The sequence below is a fragment of the Cynocephalus volans genome, chromosome 15 (assembly GCF_027409185.1).
Source record: "Cynocephalus volans isolate mCynVol1 chromosome 15, mCynVol1.pri, whole genome shotgun sequence".
Taxonomy (NCBI): Eukaryota; Metazoa; Chordata; class Mammalia; order Dermoptera; family Cynocephalidae; genus Cynocephalus; species Cynocephalus volans.
Window position 1 is genome coordinate 49,846,056 of NC_084474.1, and position 18,397 is coordinate 49,864,452.

The window sequence follows — 18,397 nt, forward strand, 5'->3', positions numbered from 1 at the left end:
TTCTTAGGCCCCCACCAGCCTTTGAATCAGTATTTCAAAACATATTTTGAGGTGATTCTGTTCTATAGGCAGAACTGAGAATGACCAAAGGTTTGAAAATATACAAGGCATTCATCAAGAGCATTGTTTTTCAGAGCATTGTATATGGCCCAGGAGCATTGGCATTACCTGGGAGCTTTTTCAGAATAGCAGACTCTCAGACCCCACTTTAAAATCAGAATCTACATTTTAATAAGATCTTTGTGTGTTTCATATACACTGTAAATTTGAGAAGTACTTCCAGGGACTAGAAGAATGACAAAAAACAAAAATTTTTGAGAGGCATTGATCGAGAGTTTACATCTCTGAAATCTTAGAAAGAAACAAATCTGTTTCCATTCATAAAAATCATTTCAAGGAAATTTATTTAGGTCAGTAAGCTCTGTCTTATTCTGTTTGGGCCACTATAACAAAATACCATAAACTGGGAGGCTTATGAAAAACAGAAACTTATTTCTCATAGTTCTAGAGGCTAGAAGACCAAAATCAAGGTGCCAGCAGATTTGTTGTCTGGTGAGGGTCCACTTCCTTGTTCGTAGTGGGCCATCTTCTTACCGTGTCCTCACATGGTGGAAGGAGCATGGAATCTCTCTTGGATCCATTCATGAGGCCTCTGCCCTCGTGACCTAATCATCTACTAAAGAACTCACTTCCAATACCCTCATAATGTGGATTAGATTTTCACATAAGAATTTTGGGGGGATACAAACATTCAGACCATAGTAAGCTCCAAATTGGGGGGAAAAAGGTTCATTGGTCAAACAGATCTGGCAAAGACTTCCTCTTGGAGATTCACAGTGTTTAATGTGTAATGAAACTGAAAAGTCTTGCAATAAAGAAATTTATTTAACTTTGCTTAATTCAGCCCTTTTCTAAACTTATTTAACTACAGAACTCTTTTTAGGTAATACCCAGTAACATCTTCGGAAGTTCTGTTGATCAGACTTTGGGAAAACTGCTCTAATATATTTTGTTTTTGTATTAATTAATGAATATTATGCATGAAAATAAATCAAGGTTGATTTTAAAAGAGTATAGATTCAAAAAAGTTTGATTCAGCACAAAAAGCACAAGGCCTCCTAATGTTTTAAGTTACTGCATTCTTGGTTCTGTATAGCCTAATTTTATGAATTTTAAGACTTGCTTACATTTCTGGAAGTTCATTTGAAAAGAACCGATGAAGTATCTGTTGCTCTTGAAAAGTACCATTTAAGGGCTTGCTGTTCTGGATACATATGGACGTGGAATAGTAATAGAAAATATTACTTTCTTCTTAAACTTATCTTTCTATCATGGATTTCTAATACTTCAACTATCATTTGTTATTACCTGCCTTTCTATTCTTACTATCCTCAAGGTATTTCTTTAGGTTTTCCTTCTAGATTTTCCTTACATATAAAAAGGGTAATGACTTATGAATTACATTCATTTTAAACTTTAAATGTTTCATTAAAACGATTGCCAGATTATTGAAAAGTTTAACCTCCTCATTGATATGGCCACTAGTGATTAAAGAACATTTAAACATGTCTTTGAATAAAAGGATAAATAAATATCTTGTTAATTTAAGAAGGTGAGGAGGGAGAAGGAAGATTGCACCTGAAATTTAAGACATTAGTATTTAAATGATCATTTTATTTTCTTTTAGGAGCTTGAACGGGAAATCACATTTCAGGGTGACAGTGCCATTTATTATTCCTATTATAAAGATATGTTAAAGGCGCCTTCATTTGAAAGAGGTAAGATAAACACAGTTGTATTATTAATAACAATATTTGTCTGAAATAAAACATTGTTCTACTATGTTGGAGCCTTTGAATATGGGAATTTGTTTCAGAATATAGGTATTTCTCTTTATTGTACCTAATAAAACATTGGAAAAATGAGGCCTGGAGTCTCATATTTTGGTATGTTTCTTGATAATATTAAATATTTAATTATCAATGAATGGCATGTTTAATTATTGTAAAGGCAGAATAAATAATTTGAAGAAAAATCTTTCTGTCTTTAGGTATTTATGAACTGACACACAATAACAAAACTGTATCCCTGAAGACTATAAATGCAGTACAGCAAATGTCTCTATATCCAGAACTTATCGCCAGTGTTTTATATCAAGCAACTGGTAGCAATGTATGTATTTTTCTTTTGACCGTAATATTTATTTCCTCACATATTTATGAATCCTCAAATTGTTTAATGTCATCCTATTCTCTTTCTCTCTCTTTATTCCACTTAGGAGTTTATTGAGCCAGTGTATTTCTATATTGGCATTGTTTTTGGATTACAAGGAATATATGTCACTGCTTTATTTGTTACAAGTTGGCTTATGAGTGGAACATGGCTAGCAGGAATGCTTACAGTTGCGTGGTTCATTATTAATAGGTAAGAAAGGTGTTTTAATTGATCTTACAATATTTTGTGGCTGTGATAATCAGAATTCTGAAAATGCTCCTCATACCCAAGATTCCCCATCCTAAGCCCAGAACCTGTGAATATGATGAAATATCATTCCTGTGATTATGTTATATAGTACAGTTGACAATAAGGTAGGAAGATTACCCTGTGGGCCTGGTGTAATCACATGTGCCCTTAAAAGCTGAGTGCAAAAGGGAAAGTCAGAGATACTCAAAGCATGAGAAGGATTCACTGTGCCATTGCTGGTTTGAAGTGAGGAGGAACTGAATTCTTCCAACAACCAGCGAGCTTGTAAGAGGACTGCAAGCCCCTGGTGAGAACTGTAGCCCTGGCTGATGCCTTGATATTAGCTTCAGGAAACTGAGTAGAGAATCCAACCATTCATTCTCTGCTGGCCTTTGTGAGATAATAAATTTGTGTTGTTTTAAGCCACTACATTTGTGGCCATTTGTTACACAATTGAAAAATAATATACCAGTCTTATATCTCTTTTTTCAGACATAGTGACATTGGCATACATGTAGGTTTTCTTTCTTCTTTTATTTAAATTGATGACGTAGCTTACCGTCATAGGTAAGGACTCTATATTAATCTATGACAGTGTGCTTTGAATTAATGAACCTAACCCCTATGGAGCTGTGGTTCCTTTTAGTGTAGAGTGGTATTAAAGAATCCAATCTGGGGCCTAGGGTGATAAGATGATTTCTTGTTATGTCATAAAGTGCCTCTTAGAGAATATTTTAAGTTGCTGCATACTTTTCTAAAATTCTAAAATTTTCTAAAATTTCTAAAATTTAGAAATTTTTTTTTTTTTATTTTTATTTTTTATTTATTTATTTTTTTAAATTTTATTTTGTCGATATACATTGTAGCTGATTAATGCTCCCCATCACCAAAACCTCCCTCCCTTCTCCCTCCCCCCCTCCCCCCCAAATTTAGAAATTTAATAGCACCACAGAAAGTTATGACAGTACTCATAGACTATGTCTGGAAAGACTTTCTTTTTAGAATGAAATGGTTTTTAGTATAAAACAAGATTATTTGCATTATTTAAAATATAGACCTTCTGAAAGGATTGTTTTCTTGATTATGTGATGTATTATATCTGAATAAAAGTCTCTTTTAAATTTAATATTTGTGGCTGGCCCCGTGGCTCACTCGGGAGAGTGCAGCGCTGGGAGCGCCGAGGCCACAGGTTCGGATCCTATATAGGGATGGCCGGTGCGCTCACTGGCTGAGCGCATTGCGGACAACACCAAGCCAAGGGTTACGATTCCCTTACCGGTCACAAAAAAAAAAAAAAAAAAATTTAATATTTGGCAAAAAATAGTAACTGTACATTGGTTAATGGTAAAAAGGGAAGATGCAAGGAAATGCACATGTAGCAGAGGTATAGTTAGCAGAAAATAATGGGAACACAGAATGCTGGTTTTGCTGTGATAATGTTGGTATAGTCAAGATGCTGGTGCAGGGGTAAATTTATCTGAATTTTAGGTAGTAGATTTCCCCAGGAATTCCATTTTATTCCAAGGAAGTAATCCAAAAAAAGAAAAAAAGTTCCTTACTTGAATTTGTTATTAAAGTAGTATTTGTAATAATTAAAAAAATACAATAATAATTTCAAGTAATATAAATAATGATTTGTAATAATATAAAAAATTAGCTCTTCCTAGTATAGGAGAATGGTTAGGTAGATTGTAATTCAGTGCAAGGAAGTGGGCAGCCTTTATATTGATAGTGTACAAATGGTTTTCAACTTTCACGTATTATGCATTGACATGCATATTGACATGCACATGGACATATGTTTTGCATATGTCATCTAACTCAGTGTCTCTCAAACTTCCATTATGTATATTTAAAACTTAATTAATTCTCATGGATTCCATGTGTTGACTTAAATAATCTTAATTATAATGCTACTTAAATATAAAGCATACAACTGGGTAACATTCCTTATGCCTAAAAGTGCTTATGCTAGTATAAAACTGAAACCAATTAAATGAAATAACAAACCAGTAAAATATTAATTGAAAATATTAATTTAATATGGAAATGATATTTTTCTGAAACCAAATTGCAACTCTCAGTGTTAGTATGGTACCAGTGAAGCAGGTTCTTATGAATGTGACAAACCTACACAATTGGGTGCCATGAATGACTGAGTTCTCATCATTTCACTCTGTTCAGTCTACTAAAAATTTTTTTACCACAGTGATCAAGAGATTGTTTTGTTCTTATTTGCTGGTGTATCCTTTAATATTAAGACCATGTCATTGTTTTTTGATTAGCCCAAGCCAATTTAAGTAGTACTGTGTTGCCAACTAGATTGTCAGTACAAACAGAGACGTGAACACTGAAATCCTTTGGCAGTAGTGAGTTCCAAGGTGGTCATCCAGATGATCTAGATTGTGCTTATACTGTGCTGTTTTTAAGTATCATTAAAGTAAGAACACAAAATTAAACTTAGAGAAAAACTTGCTGATCTCTGACTGTATCTCAGGTCTATAGACCCCAGTTGATCTAACAACTTATTATTTTGAAGTGTTGGTTTGTGCTACAATCTGCTGGATTTTGCCACTGCAGGAATAATGGGGATCTCATTTGATTTTGTCACATCTCACTGTTAGCTTTCTGGTTCTCACTGTCCTTAAGCATGGTAAGGGGAAGAAAGTGAGTAGCACATGGGTTCAGGAAGGTAGCAATGGGGAGGTTTGTCCAGGTTGTCACCTATGAGTGCAGGGAATAGCCAGAAGGGATCTTACTCAGTTTGTGCTGCAGTGACTGCAGGAGAAGGACTCTTTCATCTGTGCTCTTGAAACCTACCTTGTGTTTCTGGTGGAGAATTTTAAAAATTTGACTGCAGTAATCTGTGGGCTTGGTGTAGGCGTGGTAGGTGTTCTTTGGGAAGAGAACTGCTGAGTTCAGCTTCCCAGTCCTGGGCTGATAGAATGGTTGGTGGAGTCCTTCCTCCCTACCTCCTGCCTTATGACATGTGAATCTCTTTTTTGTCTTTTAGAAATTAACTTTTAAAACAGATTTTCAGGAATAATATATGAAAATAGGTGGTTTTTAGAATACATTATGTTCAATAAATGGTATTGGAGTAACCAAATCTGGAAAAGAAATCTTTATTGCATATGTACCAAAATAAATCAAAGATGGATTTTTTATAACTGTAATAGGCGATGTTGGAAACAATATAAATGTATAGCAGTAGGGAATTGGCTAGATTATGGTAGATCTAAGTATATTTTGGAAAGATGTTCATAATATATTGTTAAGTAAAAAATAGTTTATTACAGAATTAAAAAGAGCTAAGATCTAATATTAAGTGTTTACTAGCTTCTGGACATTACTAAGTCCTTTATAGCTTTTATTTCACTTGATCCTCACATATGATACTGTCTTTACATATATATAGATGTATACGTATGTATGTGTACAAACCTGTCTTCTATGAATGTATATGTGAGAGAATATTCTAATGATTTTTAACAGCTTCATTGAGGTATAATTGACATAGAATGAACTGCACGTACTTGAAGTGTGCAATTTGATCGATGTAGGCCTTTAGACACACACCCATGAAGTTATCAACATTAATAAACATATTCATCACCCCCAAAAGTTTTTTTGTGCCCTTTTAATTCCTCCCTCTTTCCTCTTCTTACCCCACTTACACTACTGTGCTGTTGTCCCCAGGGAACCAGTGATCTGCTTTCTGTCACTATGGATTAGTTTGCATTTTTTAGAATTCTATATAAATGGAGTCACACAGCATATATGTTTTTGGTCTAGCTTTTTTAACAGCCTAATTATTTGGGAATTCATGTACGTTGGCTATATCAGTAGCTCCTTCCTTTTCATCACTAAGTAGTATTCTATTATATGGACGTACCACAATTTGTTATCCATTCAGAGTTTGATGAACATTTGGGTAGTGTACACTTTTGGACTTTAACAGATAAAGCTTCAATGAACCTATGTGTTGAGTCTTTGTGAAGGCATATGTTTTCATTTATGTAGGGTAAGTACCTAGGGGTAGGCTGGTTGGGTCATATGTTAGGTGTATATTTAAGTTTTAAGATACTGCAAGAATGTTTTCTAAAGTGGTTGTACCATTTTATATTTCTGTCAGAAGTGTATGAGAATTACATTTGGTCTATATCCTTGCCAAAATTTGGTACGGTCAGTCTTTTTTGGAGGGAAGGGCAGTCAGTCTTTTAAATTTTAGCCAATCTACTGAGTGTGCAGTGATAAGTCATTGCAATTTTAATTTGCATTTATTTAATGAATAATGATTTACATATGTTTATTTGGTGAAGTGTCTGTTTAAATTTTTTGCCTTTTTTTTTATTGCATTGTTTGTCTTATTATTGAGTTGTAAGAGTTCTTTTTCTTTATGTGTATATATTCTAGATAAAAGTTCTTTGTCAGGTGTTTGTATTGCAGATATTTTCTTCCAGCCTGTGGTTTCCTTTTCTTAACAATATCTTTTGAAGAGAAAAAGTTTCTTTTTTGAGGGAGGGGGAGTTGGCTGGTACAGGGATTGAACCCTGGACCTTGGTGTTAACAGCACCATGCTCTAACCAACTGAGCTAACTGGCCAGCCTGAAGAGAAAAAGTATCAAATTTTGATGAAGTCCAATGTGCTGATTTTTTTTTTTCTGTCTTTTATTTTTTTCTCGTGGTTTTTGTGTCATACTTAAGAAATCTTTGCCAAACCCAAGGTCACTAAGATTTTTATCTAGTCTGTTGTGGCCTGAATATGTCCCCAAAATTCATATGTTGAAATTTAACGGCCAATGTGACAGTATTAAGAGGTGGTGCTTTTAGGAGGTGATTAAGTCATGAACAGAGCCCTTATGAATGGGATTATTGCCCTAATAGAAGAGGTTGAAGGGAGCCGGAAGGTGACATCTATGAGGATCAGGGCCCTCACCAAGCACTGATTCTTGCTGGTGCCTTTATCATGGATTTTCCAGCCTCCAGAACTGCGAGCAGTAAATTTCTGTTGCAGTAAACATTGTTCCCAGTCTAATGTATTTTGTTATAGTAGCCCAAACTGACCAAGTCATAGTCTAATATTTTTTTGTTGATACATCTATTGAAGTATAATTAAGAAACAATACAATGCACAGATTTCAAGTGTTCAGTTCAGTGAGTTTTTACTATTTTATATACCCATGTAATCACTAAAACAAGATACAGAACATTTTCATAACCACAGAAAGTTTCTTTGTATCCCTCAAGGTGATGACTGTTCTGACTTCTATCACTACGTAGATCACTTTTGTCTATTCTGTACTTTCATATAAATAGAATCATACAGTATATATTCTTTCGTCTGGCTCTGCATAATATTTTTGAGGTTTATCCACATTGTGTATGTCAGTAGTTCATTCCTTTGTATTGTTGAGCAATATGTGGGAGTATGTTTTCATTTTCTTACATAAATATCTAGGAGTGAAATTTCTGGGTCACTGGGTAGATATATGTTTAACTTTATAAAAAGTTTGCCAGTCAATTCTCCAGTGGTTGTACCATTTTTACCCTCCCACCAGCGATTTATGACAGTTCTAGTTGTTCCACATCCTTGCCAGCATTTGGTAGTGTTAGTCTTTTTGACTTTAGCCTCTCTAGTGGGTGTGAACTGGGTCTGTCATTGTTGAATTTGCATTTCCCTGATGAGTGATGATACTGAACACCTTTTCACGTGCTTATTGGTCATTCACATATCTTTTGTGAATTGTCTAAGTCTTTTGCACATTTTTAAAAAATTGTATTTATCTTTTAATTGTTCATTTGTCAGGTTCTTTATATATTCTAGATAAGAATCTTTTGTCATATTATGTACTGTTAATATTTTTCCTAGGCTGTGGCTTGATTATTCATTTTCCCAATGGTGTGTTTTAATCATCAAGTGTTTCTTTTTTTTTTTTTTTTTTTTGTGGCTAGCCAGTATGGGGATCCAAACCCATGACTTTGGTGTTATCAGCACCATGCTGTAACCAAGTGAGCTAACTGGCTAGCCCAAGTGTTTCTTTTATGATTAGTACTTTTTGTGTCCTGTCCAAGAAATCTTTACTCCAAGAGTATTGTAATATTTTCTTACGTTTTCATCAAGAAACTTTACAATTTTGCCTTTTTGATTTAGGCGTATGATCCATTTCAAATTAATTTTTATGTGTGATGTGAGGTAATGGTTGAGATTAATTTTTTCATATAGATGTCCAGTTGTTTCAGCATTATTTTTTTAAAGACTGTCTTTTTACCAGTGATATGACTTAACACTTTTATTTGAAAATGAGCTAACCACCAAGACACATTGATATTTGAGAGAATAAAAAAAGAAAAAAAATGAACTTATGATGTATATGTGGATTTATTTCTAGAATTTCGGTGTTTTTCTTTTCTGTTGATTTGTACATTCTAACCCCAACACCATACTGTATTGATAACTATTACATTTTACTAAGTCTTGGAATTAGGTTGTATAAACATCTAACTTTGTTCTTTTTCCAAATTACTTTGGCTATTGTAGACCCTTTGCATTTCTGTATGGATTTTAGAATCAGCTTTTTGATTTCTTTAAAAAAAAACGTGCCTGAATTTTGATAAGGGTGTAATGCAATCTGTAGATTAACATGGGGAGAATGGACATGTTAACAATATTGTGTCTTCCATTCCATGGTATACAAAATGTGATATATCTACCTATTTATTTAGGGCTTCTCTACTTTCTGTCAGCATTTTATAGTTTTCAGTGTACATTTTATAGTTCACATGTTCCTTTAGATTTATTCATAGATTTTTGATCCTATTGATGCTGTTATAAATGGTAATTATAATGTTCATTGATGGTATATAGAAAAAATTTTTGTTTATTCACCTGTATCCCATATCCTTGCTAAATACATTTATTAGTTTTCGTGGTTAGGGTTTTCTATGCACACATTATATTCTGTGAAAAATAACAGTTTTACTTTCCTTTTCAATCTTGATGCCTTTTATTTCTTTTTCTCATCTTACTGCACTGGCTAAGCGATGGACAAGAGTTTAATAGTGGTGGTGTCTGAATGGATGAGATTATAGTTGTTTTAAAATTTTTCTTCTTTTTGCTTGTGTGCATTTTCTAATATTTCTATAGCAAACATATACCAATTTTCTAATAAAGTAATACATTTAAAAAAAAGAATTAAGTATGAATAAGGGGGAACACGCAAAGTATATGTGTTTAAAAAGCAGAATAAAAATTCATTGAAGAATTATGATTATGTAAAATATTTTTATATGGGCCAAATTCTTGAATGGATTGTAGGACAATGGAAATGCTTGATTTGTTATAATAATGCTTGGTACTGTTATACATATCAACGGGAACAAAAATATTAAAGTGCAATTATATTTTTTGACCATGTTCTTGTCTCTTTCTTACTAGGAAAATCTTTTGTCTTGTTTTGCTTAGCTACTGAACTATTGTGCTAAAAAGAAAATAGGTCAAAATGTAAATTTGAAGAAGCCCAGAGAAGGCTATAGATGACTTGACATAAGAAAGTACATTATGCTAAGAAAAAATAAAAGATCTGACTGGGGAGAGGAAGGGGAAATGAGACAGGAATTGGGGTAGGAATAGAAAAAGAAAGTTATTAGTGCTTAGAGGTCTGAGATTAGAAGAGATGAATAAAGAGGTTTTTTAAGATTTATTATATATGTCGTGTAATGTAATTTGTCCGTAATTGCTTTCTCAAAGATGTTTTATTCATTGGCTTTTTAAAGTCTGAGTTTATTTCTTTTGTCTGTGATATCATGCTGAGCCTGGCTGGATTTACTGCTGTTGCAATTATAGCTTCTTGGTCCATGAGATTTTAATATTTGTAATTTTGATTATCTGCAAACAATCCAGTGGTTCATGATTAGTGTTATTGCAAATACAGTTTACTAACTGTGACATCAGTATGCAGGATTGTGCCACTTGGCTATTGAGTAAACTAAATTATGTGGAACCATGTCCATCTCTTATTACCTAGGAGAGTTATACAGGAATTTTCATAAATTTCTAAAAACACAACAGCACCTTTGTTTTTGTGTGGACAATAGCCATTGAGTGAAAGAGAGCCAAATTTAGTTATTGTTGGAAAGATAGTCCCCTTGTGTGAGGATGCACAGGATACAACAGGCTCTCAGTGAAAATTGATTGAGGAGAAACTTAGGAGGCACCTACAAAGACACTTCTATATTTGTGATTCTGAGAATTTTCAAAAGTTTCTAGTTATATCACATAAATGACTATTGTAATGTTAATTCTGGGTAACTTGCTGACTGAAAAGATTATTAAGCTGATATCAGAAGATATGCATTATTATCCCAATTATGCCACCTACTACCTGTATGACCTTGATTAAGTCACATCACTTCTCTGAGCTTCATAGTCCTTTTCTAAAGAGGGATAAGAACTTTAGATCTGCCAGGCTGCTAATGATGTAGTGCAGATGCGCTCTAGAGAAGAGTAGCCATCTGGTTAAGGGAAGGGAGGGTGGAGGCTGAAATCCAGGGTAGTCTGTGCAACAAGCTATGTGCTACAGCATGGGGCCGTGTCTGCCCAGAGCAAGCGTGCCTTTTTCAAATGCTCACAGAGGCCCATCTGTTCTCCAAGCAGTGCACAGCAGCGTGCATCTTCCTGGGTGGAAGTGGGGGTGAGACACTTCATTTGCTTATAGATGCTGTATAGGCAGTGATAGATGGTTATGAAGAACAAAGAGATGTGTGTGAAAGTGCTTTGGAAAGTACAGTGTTACACAAATGTAATGTCTTGCTTTTGCTGTTCATCTGTGGTTTATTTTAGGGTAGATACAACAAGAATTGAGTACTCCATCCCTTTAAGAGAAAACTGGGCATTACCATATTTTGCATGCCAAGTTGCTGCACTTACAGGCTATTTAAAAAGCAACTTAAATACTTATGCAGAGGTAAGATACAAATCTGTTTTATCCATCACAGTTAATTCTGATGTATTGCAAATGTGGTGCATAATTTCAAAGCTAGTCATATTGAGAGTTAAGTTATATTCAGTGAAGCCTTGTTACTACATAATAAAGTATGTAGTTAGGTAGTTTTCTTATAACTGTTATTCTGTAATCTGACAAATAATTGACAGTAAATTATTTTTAGGAGAAAAGAGATGTCAAATTCTTTTAGTGCAGTTGTTTGACAAATATACGAAGAATATCTTATTTTGAAAGTTAATCTGTCCCAGTGTTATTTTACCACTTCTCTTATTTCTGGATGTGATGACCTCATAATCTAAAGAAATATTAATGAAGATATAAGATATGACCACAAATGACAGCAGTGTTATTTTTGATGGTAGCATTGTATATTCTCTGTGTAATCTCATGTTTTCTGTTATTGAGGTATAGGTAGGTTAGCGAAAGTTTCAGGAGACTGTCCCAGTTAGTTTAGATTCTTACTTTGTTGTTGCTGTTGCCACAAATCCTTTTGGCTGATGGACAAAGCCTACAGACTCTGTTTCAGAATAATAATTTAAAATGCATAAAATAAAATAAAATAAATGTGATTCTAAAGGCAACTAAATATATTGAAATGTAGCAATCCTTTGACAGTCTGCTTATCTTGGGTTAAGAATTCCTGGCTAGAAAAAGAGACCAGAGGGACCAAGGAAAGGCTTTTATGAAACCTCGTTTTTTGGGAAACAGGGTGGACTTTGTGGTTCCTTTTTGAAATCTCTGAAAAAAAATCTACTGTTTTCTCCTTTTAGCGGTGACAGATGTCCTGAGCATAGCAAACTTCACTTCATTTTTATAACTCTAATATTTCTTTTTTTGTGTAAAATAACATGAACACGTATTTGTAATTTTACTTTTTGTTGTATTTGCATAAAGAGCTTTGTGAGGAAGAATATTTTCTATAATAGTCAGGAATCTATGACTGAATTTTTTTTCTGTTAGATTGTGTAGCTGTCTTCTAGGAAAGACTAGTTCTTCAATTTTTGAATAAAAAAGTTCAGTATAGTGAAATGCACTGTTATGTTTACTTTTATTTGGAACTAAAGCTACTCTTTTGTTGCCTAAAAAAGATTTAATTATCTTTTGAATGAAATCATTGTTCTTATTAATTATGGGAGTTTTTTGTAAACTTATTTTTTCCCTATTCTATCATATTTTTCTGAGTATCTTTTTTCATTGCCATGTTACTATGTTATGCATTTACTCTTTCTAATTTTTTTATCCTAACATTTTTTAAATTAAATAAGCAATAAATACTCATTATACACATGGTAAAGAAGACAGTTGTCAGTGTAAAGGGGAATACAGTGAAAAGTACATTTCTCTGCAGTTCACTATTGTTATCAAGGACCCTGTACTTTTGAAGGGATCCAAGAATAGCTTATAATTTTATTTTAGGTTACAGCCTGTTTCTCTTTTTTTTTTTTTTGTTTTTTTTTGTTGTTTGTTTTTTTTGTCTTTTTCGTGACTTTTTTTTTTATTTAAATTTATTTTTTTCTATTTTGAAAGTTCTCCACAGTATCTTCCTTTCCCTCCCCAGCACTCACTCTCTGTCTTTCTCTCTTAATGTTAAGATAAAGGGGAAAAATTGTATTTATCAGTTATATGATTATAACTAGCTACTCACTTATCTGGCTCAAGAGTACGCAACAAGAGCAAAATATCTGTATGCAAGTATTAAAGGGGTAAGAATATTAAGAATTCTATAAAAATATACAGCAGGAAAAACATACTGAACATACTGACTTAACTATGGTGTATTCTTAACCCTTCAGTCTTACAACTCAATTTTTTAAGAAGCAAAACTGCCCAATCTTTTAATCATGTTCACTCTACTTCTCTTCCTCCCTCCCCTCTCCTGTCTCTATTTTTAGTGTGAATTAGTTTAAGATTCACAAAGCTTACAAAAATAGTATAGAGAATTCCCATATATCCCTCACACAGCTTCCCCCAATGATAATATCTTATATGACTATAATACACTGTCAAAGCCAGGAAGCTGACACTGATACAGTACTACTAATTCAGGTCCAGACCTTCAGATTTCACCAGTTTTTACATACATTTCTTTTGGTGGGGAGGCAGAAGGAGGTGTGTATAGTTACATGAATTTTTATCATGTGTAGATTTGAGTAACCATCACCATAATCAAGATACAGAACTCTTCTATTACCATCAGGAAACTCCTTCATGTTGCCCCTTACAGGTCACATCCTTCCTCCAGCCGTAACCTTAACCTCTGGCAATCACCGATCTGTTCTCCATCACTATAATTTTGTCACTTTGAAAGGTTTTGTAAGTAGTCATATAGTATGTAACCCTTTGAGATTGGCTTTTTTCATTCAGCCTCATGCCCTTGACATCCATCTTAGTTGTTGCATTTACCAATGCTTTGCTCCTTTTTATTGCTGAGCAGTATTCCAGCAGCATGTATTTTTTTTAATCACATATTTTGTACTTTGCATCCCATTCTTGAGGCTAGATCTTGTGGTCCCAGTTGCATCAGGATATCTAAGCTCAGATCTTTTGAGCAGTTATCTGGAGTCATCCAGAGACATCTGTGGTTGATACTGAAACTTATTTAATGTGTCACTTAAATCACATATATAACAAATATTACACAATAGGCACAGTGAAGGTGAAGCACTGTGAGCCACTGTGAGCCACTGTGAGCCACTGTGAGCAAGGGGTAGATAAGACTGCACAGAACTTTGAAAATGTTCCGGGAAAGAGAAACTTAAGCTAATTGTCCAGATTGTGTTTGATTTATATTTCAGTCTTCAAGACTTATTTTCGTTGCATGTTTTTAGAGTAGTTTGAGAGTAAACCCTTGGAATTAGCAGTTTGTTTTATTATGTAGCAGCATTTCCCCAGAATTCCCAAAGTAATCTCTAAATGGCTAGTAGGTTAATTAGGCTGTGTTTAGAGTTGAGCTTTCATTGATTTCTGGAACTGGTTTCTCTGGGAATGATGGTTTCAGGCCTGGTTATTATATAATTCTGGTTGTTCCACATTAGAAGGTTTCCAGAACACTTTCCCTGTATAAAGCTATGGTGACAGGAAGAGAAGAAGCTTGTGTTCTATCGATGTAGAGCCTTTCTGAGCTTTGTAGTTGATGTTATTGGACCACTGGTAGCATTTTGCCATCTCTTACATTTTCTTCTCTGGTCTTAAATCTTATTTAGGATGCTGGAAAATTCTTTTATCTGCTGATGGCTGAGGTATTTCTGACTCTGGAATTTATCATTAAGTATAGTAAGCTGAGTATGAAAGATATAGTTTTAGAGAACACAGTTCTTACCTAAGGTTTCTTGATCTGGCCTTTATTATCTTTTTCCTTCACTGTTCTTATCAGAATGAGGTCATTTGACACTACAGGCAGTGGAGGAATTGGAATAAAAAGTAGATCAATGGAGGAAAGAGAGACTGTTGTTGAAAATATGCTGTGGGACAGTGGTTTGTCACAGACTTGGTTACTTTCAGGGATCACTTGGGAGATGACATTTGTAAGGACAGAATTGATTTTAGCAAGGCATATTTCAGGCAAGGGCAATGAAATCCTTGTGTTTGGTATTTAGCAGAGGAAAATAGGTGAGAGCTTTATATGGCTGACAATGCAAGCACTGGGGAAAAAGACAGGGCCATGCTTTTGTTGAGAGGAAATGAAAAAGGCAAGGACATGGGCTGTGGAATAACTGAGATATAAACAGACTATGAATATGGAAGCTCTTAGGAAAATATGAAGCACTGTGGGAGTGAAAATATAGTTTTCAGGGTGAAAGGAGTTAGTTCCACAGTAACAAAAGTTCATCAGCCAAGTCTAGTAAAAACCACAATTTTCTTTTATTTAGTGCTTTACCTCATTTGGGATAAAAAAAATAATAATACTGAATTTTGTTCTTGTTCCTTCTTTGTTTTCCTGGAATTCTCAATATGATGTTGAACACTGCAGCATAAGTGCTTGATTTTTCCCTAGAGTGCCTTATTTATGACCTTATTGTTTTTGTACAGATTTAGTAATAATTGTATAATTTAAAAACAAATTTTCAAGAGTTATATAGCTTGAAGTTCAGCCAATAACAGAGCTGCAACTTTGAGATAACAACCTCATAGATTTTTATAGTAATAAAGTTATTGATGGTTAGTTCCTTTCTTTTGTTTTCTCTAGAGGTTTTGCTACTTGTTGATCAGTGCTTCAACTTACACGTTTATGATGATGTGGGAGTACAGCCACTATCTCCTGTTTCTTCAAGCAATATCTCTGTTCCTGCTAGATATCTTTTCACTGGAGAAAAGTGACAAGGTATTTTGGCTTTTTTTTTTTTTTCTTTTGGTGGCTGGTCGATTATGGCATTTTGAAATGATGATTTCAAATCATCCTCAAAATTCAGAGAATAAATGTTTTTATAGTGTTGTATCTTAAAATCTCTCTTCCTTTTCTTAATCCCATGTACTCAGATGGTTCAGAACCCTGAGTACCAACATTTAAGTTATTTGAACAGAGAGAATTTAACAAAAAGAATTGTTAACCAAGTATGCTCACAGGAACCACAAGCCAACAGGAAGCAAGAGGAAGGAGCAAGCTCCTTCCTCCTCCAGCCTTGCACTCTCCCTCTAGCGTTTTCTATCAGCACAGCTTAATAGCAACTAACTAGAAAAGCAGAAATGTAGATTGCAGAGTCCCAGCACCAGCATTACAAGGCAGAGGATGGAAGGGGAGGTCTGGAGCTAAGAGAGAGTTACTCAATAACTGGCATACGTCTGTACAACCAGCTCCCAAATCAAGAATAGAGCATTACCCAGAAGACACCGTTGTGCTCTCTCCCAGTCATTACTTCAGCCCTCAAGGGTAACTGCTATCACTTTTAGCAGTGAGGTATCTTTTTTTTTAAAGTTGCTTTGGCTTCTTATGGATTTTTTTTCTATTTGTCTTTGTTTTTTTATGTTTAACACTCTGCGTTTTGTTTTCCCCCCTAACTAATGCTATGTTTTTCCCTTTCTAAAATTAATTTTAAATTTCATTTTAAATTAAATTATTTTCATTTTAAATTATCATACTATTTAATTTAATTTAATTTTTAAGAAACTTCATTAAAAAAATTGTTTTTGGTTTTAGCAGCTGGCTGGTACTGGGATCTGAACCCATGACATTGGTATTATAAGGCTGTGCTCTAACCAACCAAGCTAACTGGCCAGCCCCTATGCTATTTAATTTTAGAAAAAATCTCCTAAGATATTTAAATTCCTGGGAGATCTTCTATTAGAACATCAAATTTAACTTTCTTATGCTCACTGTTAACTAGACCAAAAGCAAAAATACTTTTATCTGATGGTGCATTTCTTGGCAGTATATTTTTACTGGGTAGATTTCAGGAACGGCTGCTAAAGATTATGATTTTTGATTTGTGCAGTTTGATTTTGCATGGATGAATTTTAATAACAGGGCAAACCAAGTGAAATTAAGTCAGAGTCCGGGACTAAAGAAGGTTCATCCAGTCTGATTTAGACACTCATGGTTTTAAAGCTCTTTACTTTGTTTCCTGAGAGTTCTAAGAAGAAAACAATAAATTCCTTACAGGCCATAACATTAAAAATATGGGTTGAACATTATACAATACTGTCTCTAAATTATAGTAGAGCACTTACTGTGTATAATTATAGTCAAATCCATCCTAAACTAAACTAGTGAAAAGATGTACAATAAAATTCGTTTTATTCTCATTCACTTTATTTTTGTCTCAACAGGTTCATGAAGTTTATAAAATCTACATATTTTCTCTTTTTCTGGGATATTTACTGCAGTTTGAGAATCCAGCTTTATTGGTGTCTCCTTTATTAAGTTTAGTAACAGCCTTAATGCTTGCTAAGTGCCTTCAGGTAATTAGAATTGCCTATCATTCTTGTGGTTAATTTTTAAATTGTTAATTTTTTATACCTCATTTCTTTGTTTATATGATTTTTTTTCCCCACAGCTGAATGTGAAGAAAGGAACTTTTGTAGCTAAAATAGTGAAAGTGATTAATTTTTACTTGGTGTGTACTTTGACAGTGACATTGAATATTATAATGAAGGTAAGTGTCTGAGGTTCATGTAGTAGAGCAGATCGAATAATAAAATATATTGGGCTAAATTTTAATGAAAATGAAATAGCAAGCTAATAGAGTTGGTGCAGTATAATTTTGAGTTGAACAGTAATCATAACTAGCATATGGATGAGAAAATAGGATTCTGATTCTTTTCTCTATAAACTTAAGAAAAAAAGGAAATACACTATATTGTTCATTTAATTTAAAATGTCATCATTACTCAATTAACATTAAGCACTGTAAGGAATAAATTGAGACAAGTCAAAGGTGTTCAGAAGAGGTAAATTATTTGAGCCAGCTGGGATGATAAGGTTGAAATCTTCTTACTCCTCCTTATAGTTGTATGCTTAGTCATAAGGTAATGTGATTGACTTATGTCAATAAATCTTGCTTCATAGGCATACCGTGTATGATTTAATTCACATTTTTGTTTTGTAGTCTTGCTGTATTTTCTATCTCTAGTATTGGAAAAAAGCATATTGCTATAAGCATAGCTAATATTTATTAGACTAGTGTTTTTCTCTTCTAGATGTTTGTCCCACACAAGGAAAATGGGCACATGCTGAAATTCCTTGAAGTAAAGTTTGGACTAAATATGACTAAGTAAGTTTTAGATTATGTAAGTTTACCTAAGTCTGTAACACCTAGAAGATAAAAAGCAAAAATACTTGTGGAGGAAGTATATACCTAATTATGTACCACTTAGAAAACAATTAATTTGAGATACTATAATATGTTGAAGAAATATGACAATTTTTTTTCTTATTTAAACTATATCTCATTTAAGTCTTTTATAAATTAGATATACTTAAACCTCAATAGCAT

The 18,397-nt window shown here is 33.8% G+C and overlaps 1 protein-coding gene and 1 non-coding gene across 5 annotated transcripts in view; one reads left to right on the plus strand and one right to left on the minus strand.

Annotated features, from left to right (window-relative positions):
- The window catches only part of DPY19L4 (dpy-19 like 4), a 54,926-nt gene that overhangs the window by 12,402 nt on the left and 24,127 nt on the right, over positions 1-18,397 (plus strand). For 3 of the 4 annotated variants that reach the window (XM_063079722.1, XM_063079723.1, XM_063079725.1), the window contains exons 4-11: positions 1,688-1,778; positions 2,051-2,172; positions 2,279-2,424; positions 11,306-11,429; positions 15,655-15,789; positions 17,232-17,363; positions 17,459-17,557; positions 18,102-18,175. In XM_063079722.1, the coding sequence (XP_062935792.1) occupies positions 1,688-1,778; positions 2,051-2,172; positions 2,279-2,424; positions 11,306-11,429; positions 15,655-15,789; positions 17,232-17,363; positions 17,459-17,557; positions 18,102-18,175 (923 nt within the window). The remainder of the gene's footprint in view (positions 1-1,687; positions 1,779-2,050; positions 2,173-2,278; positions 2,425-11,305; positions 11,430-15,654; positions 15,790-17,231; positions 17,364-17,458; positions 17,558-18,101; positions 18,176-18,397) is intronic. The other variant, XM_063079724.1, reaches the window with a different exon arrangement.
- TRNAN-GUU (transfer RNA asparagine (anticodon GUU)) lies at positions 6,995-7,068 on the minus strand. The gene has a single exon. It is a non-coding gene; the product is annotated as a tRNA-Asn (tRNA).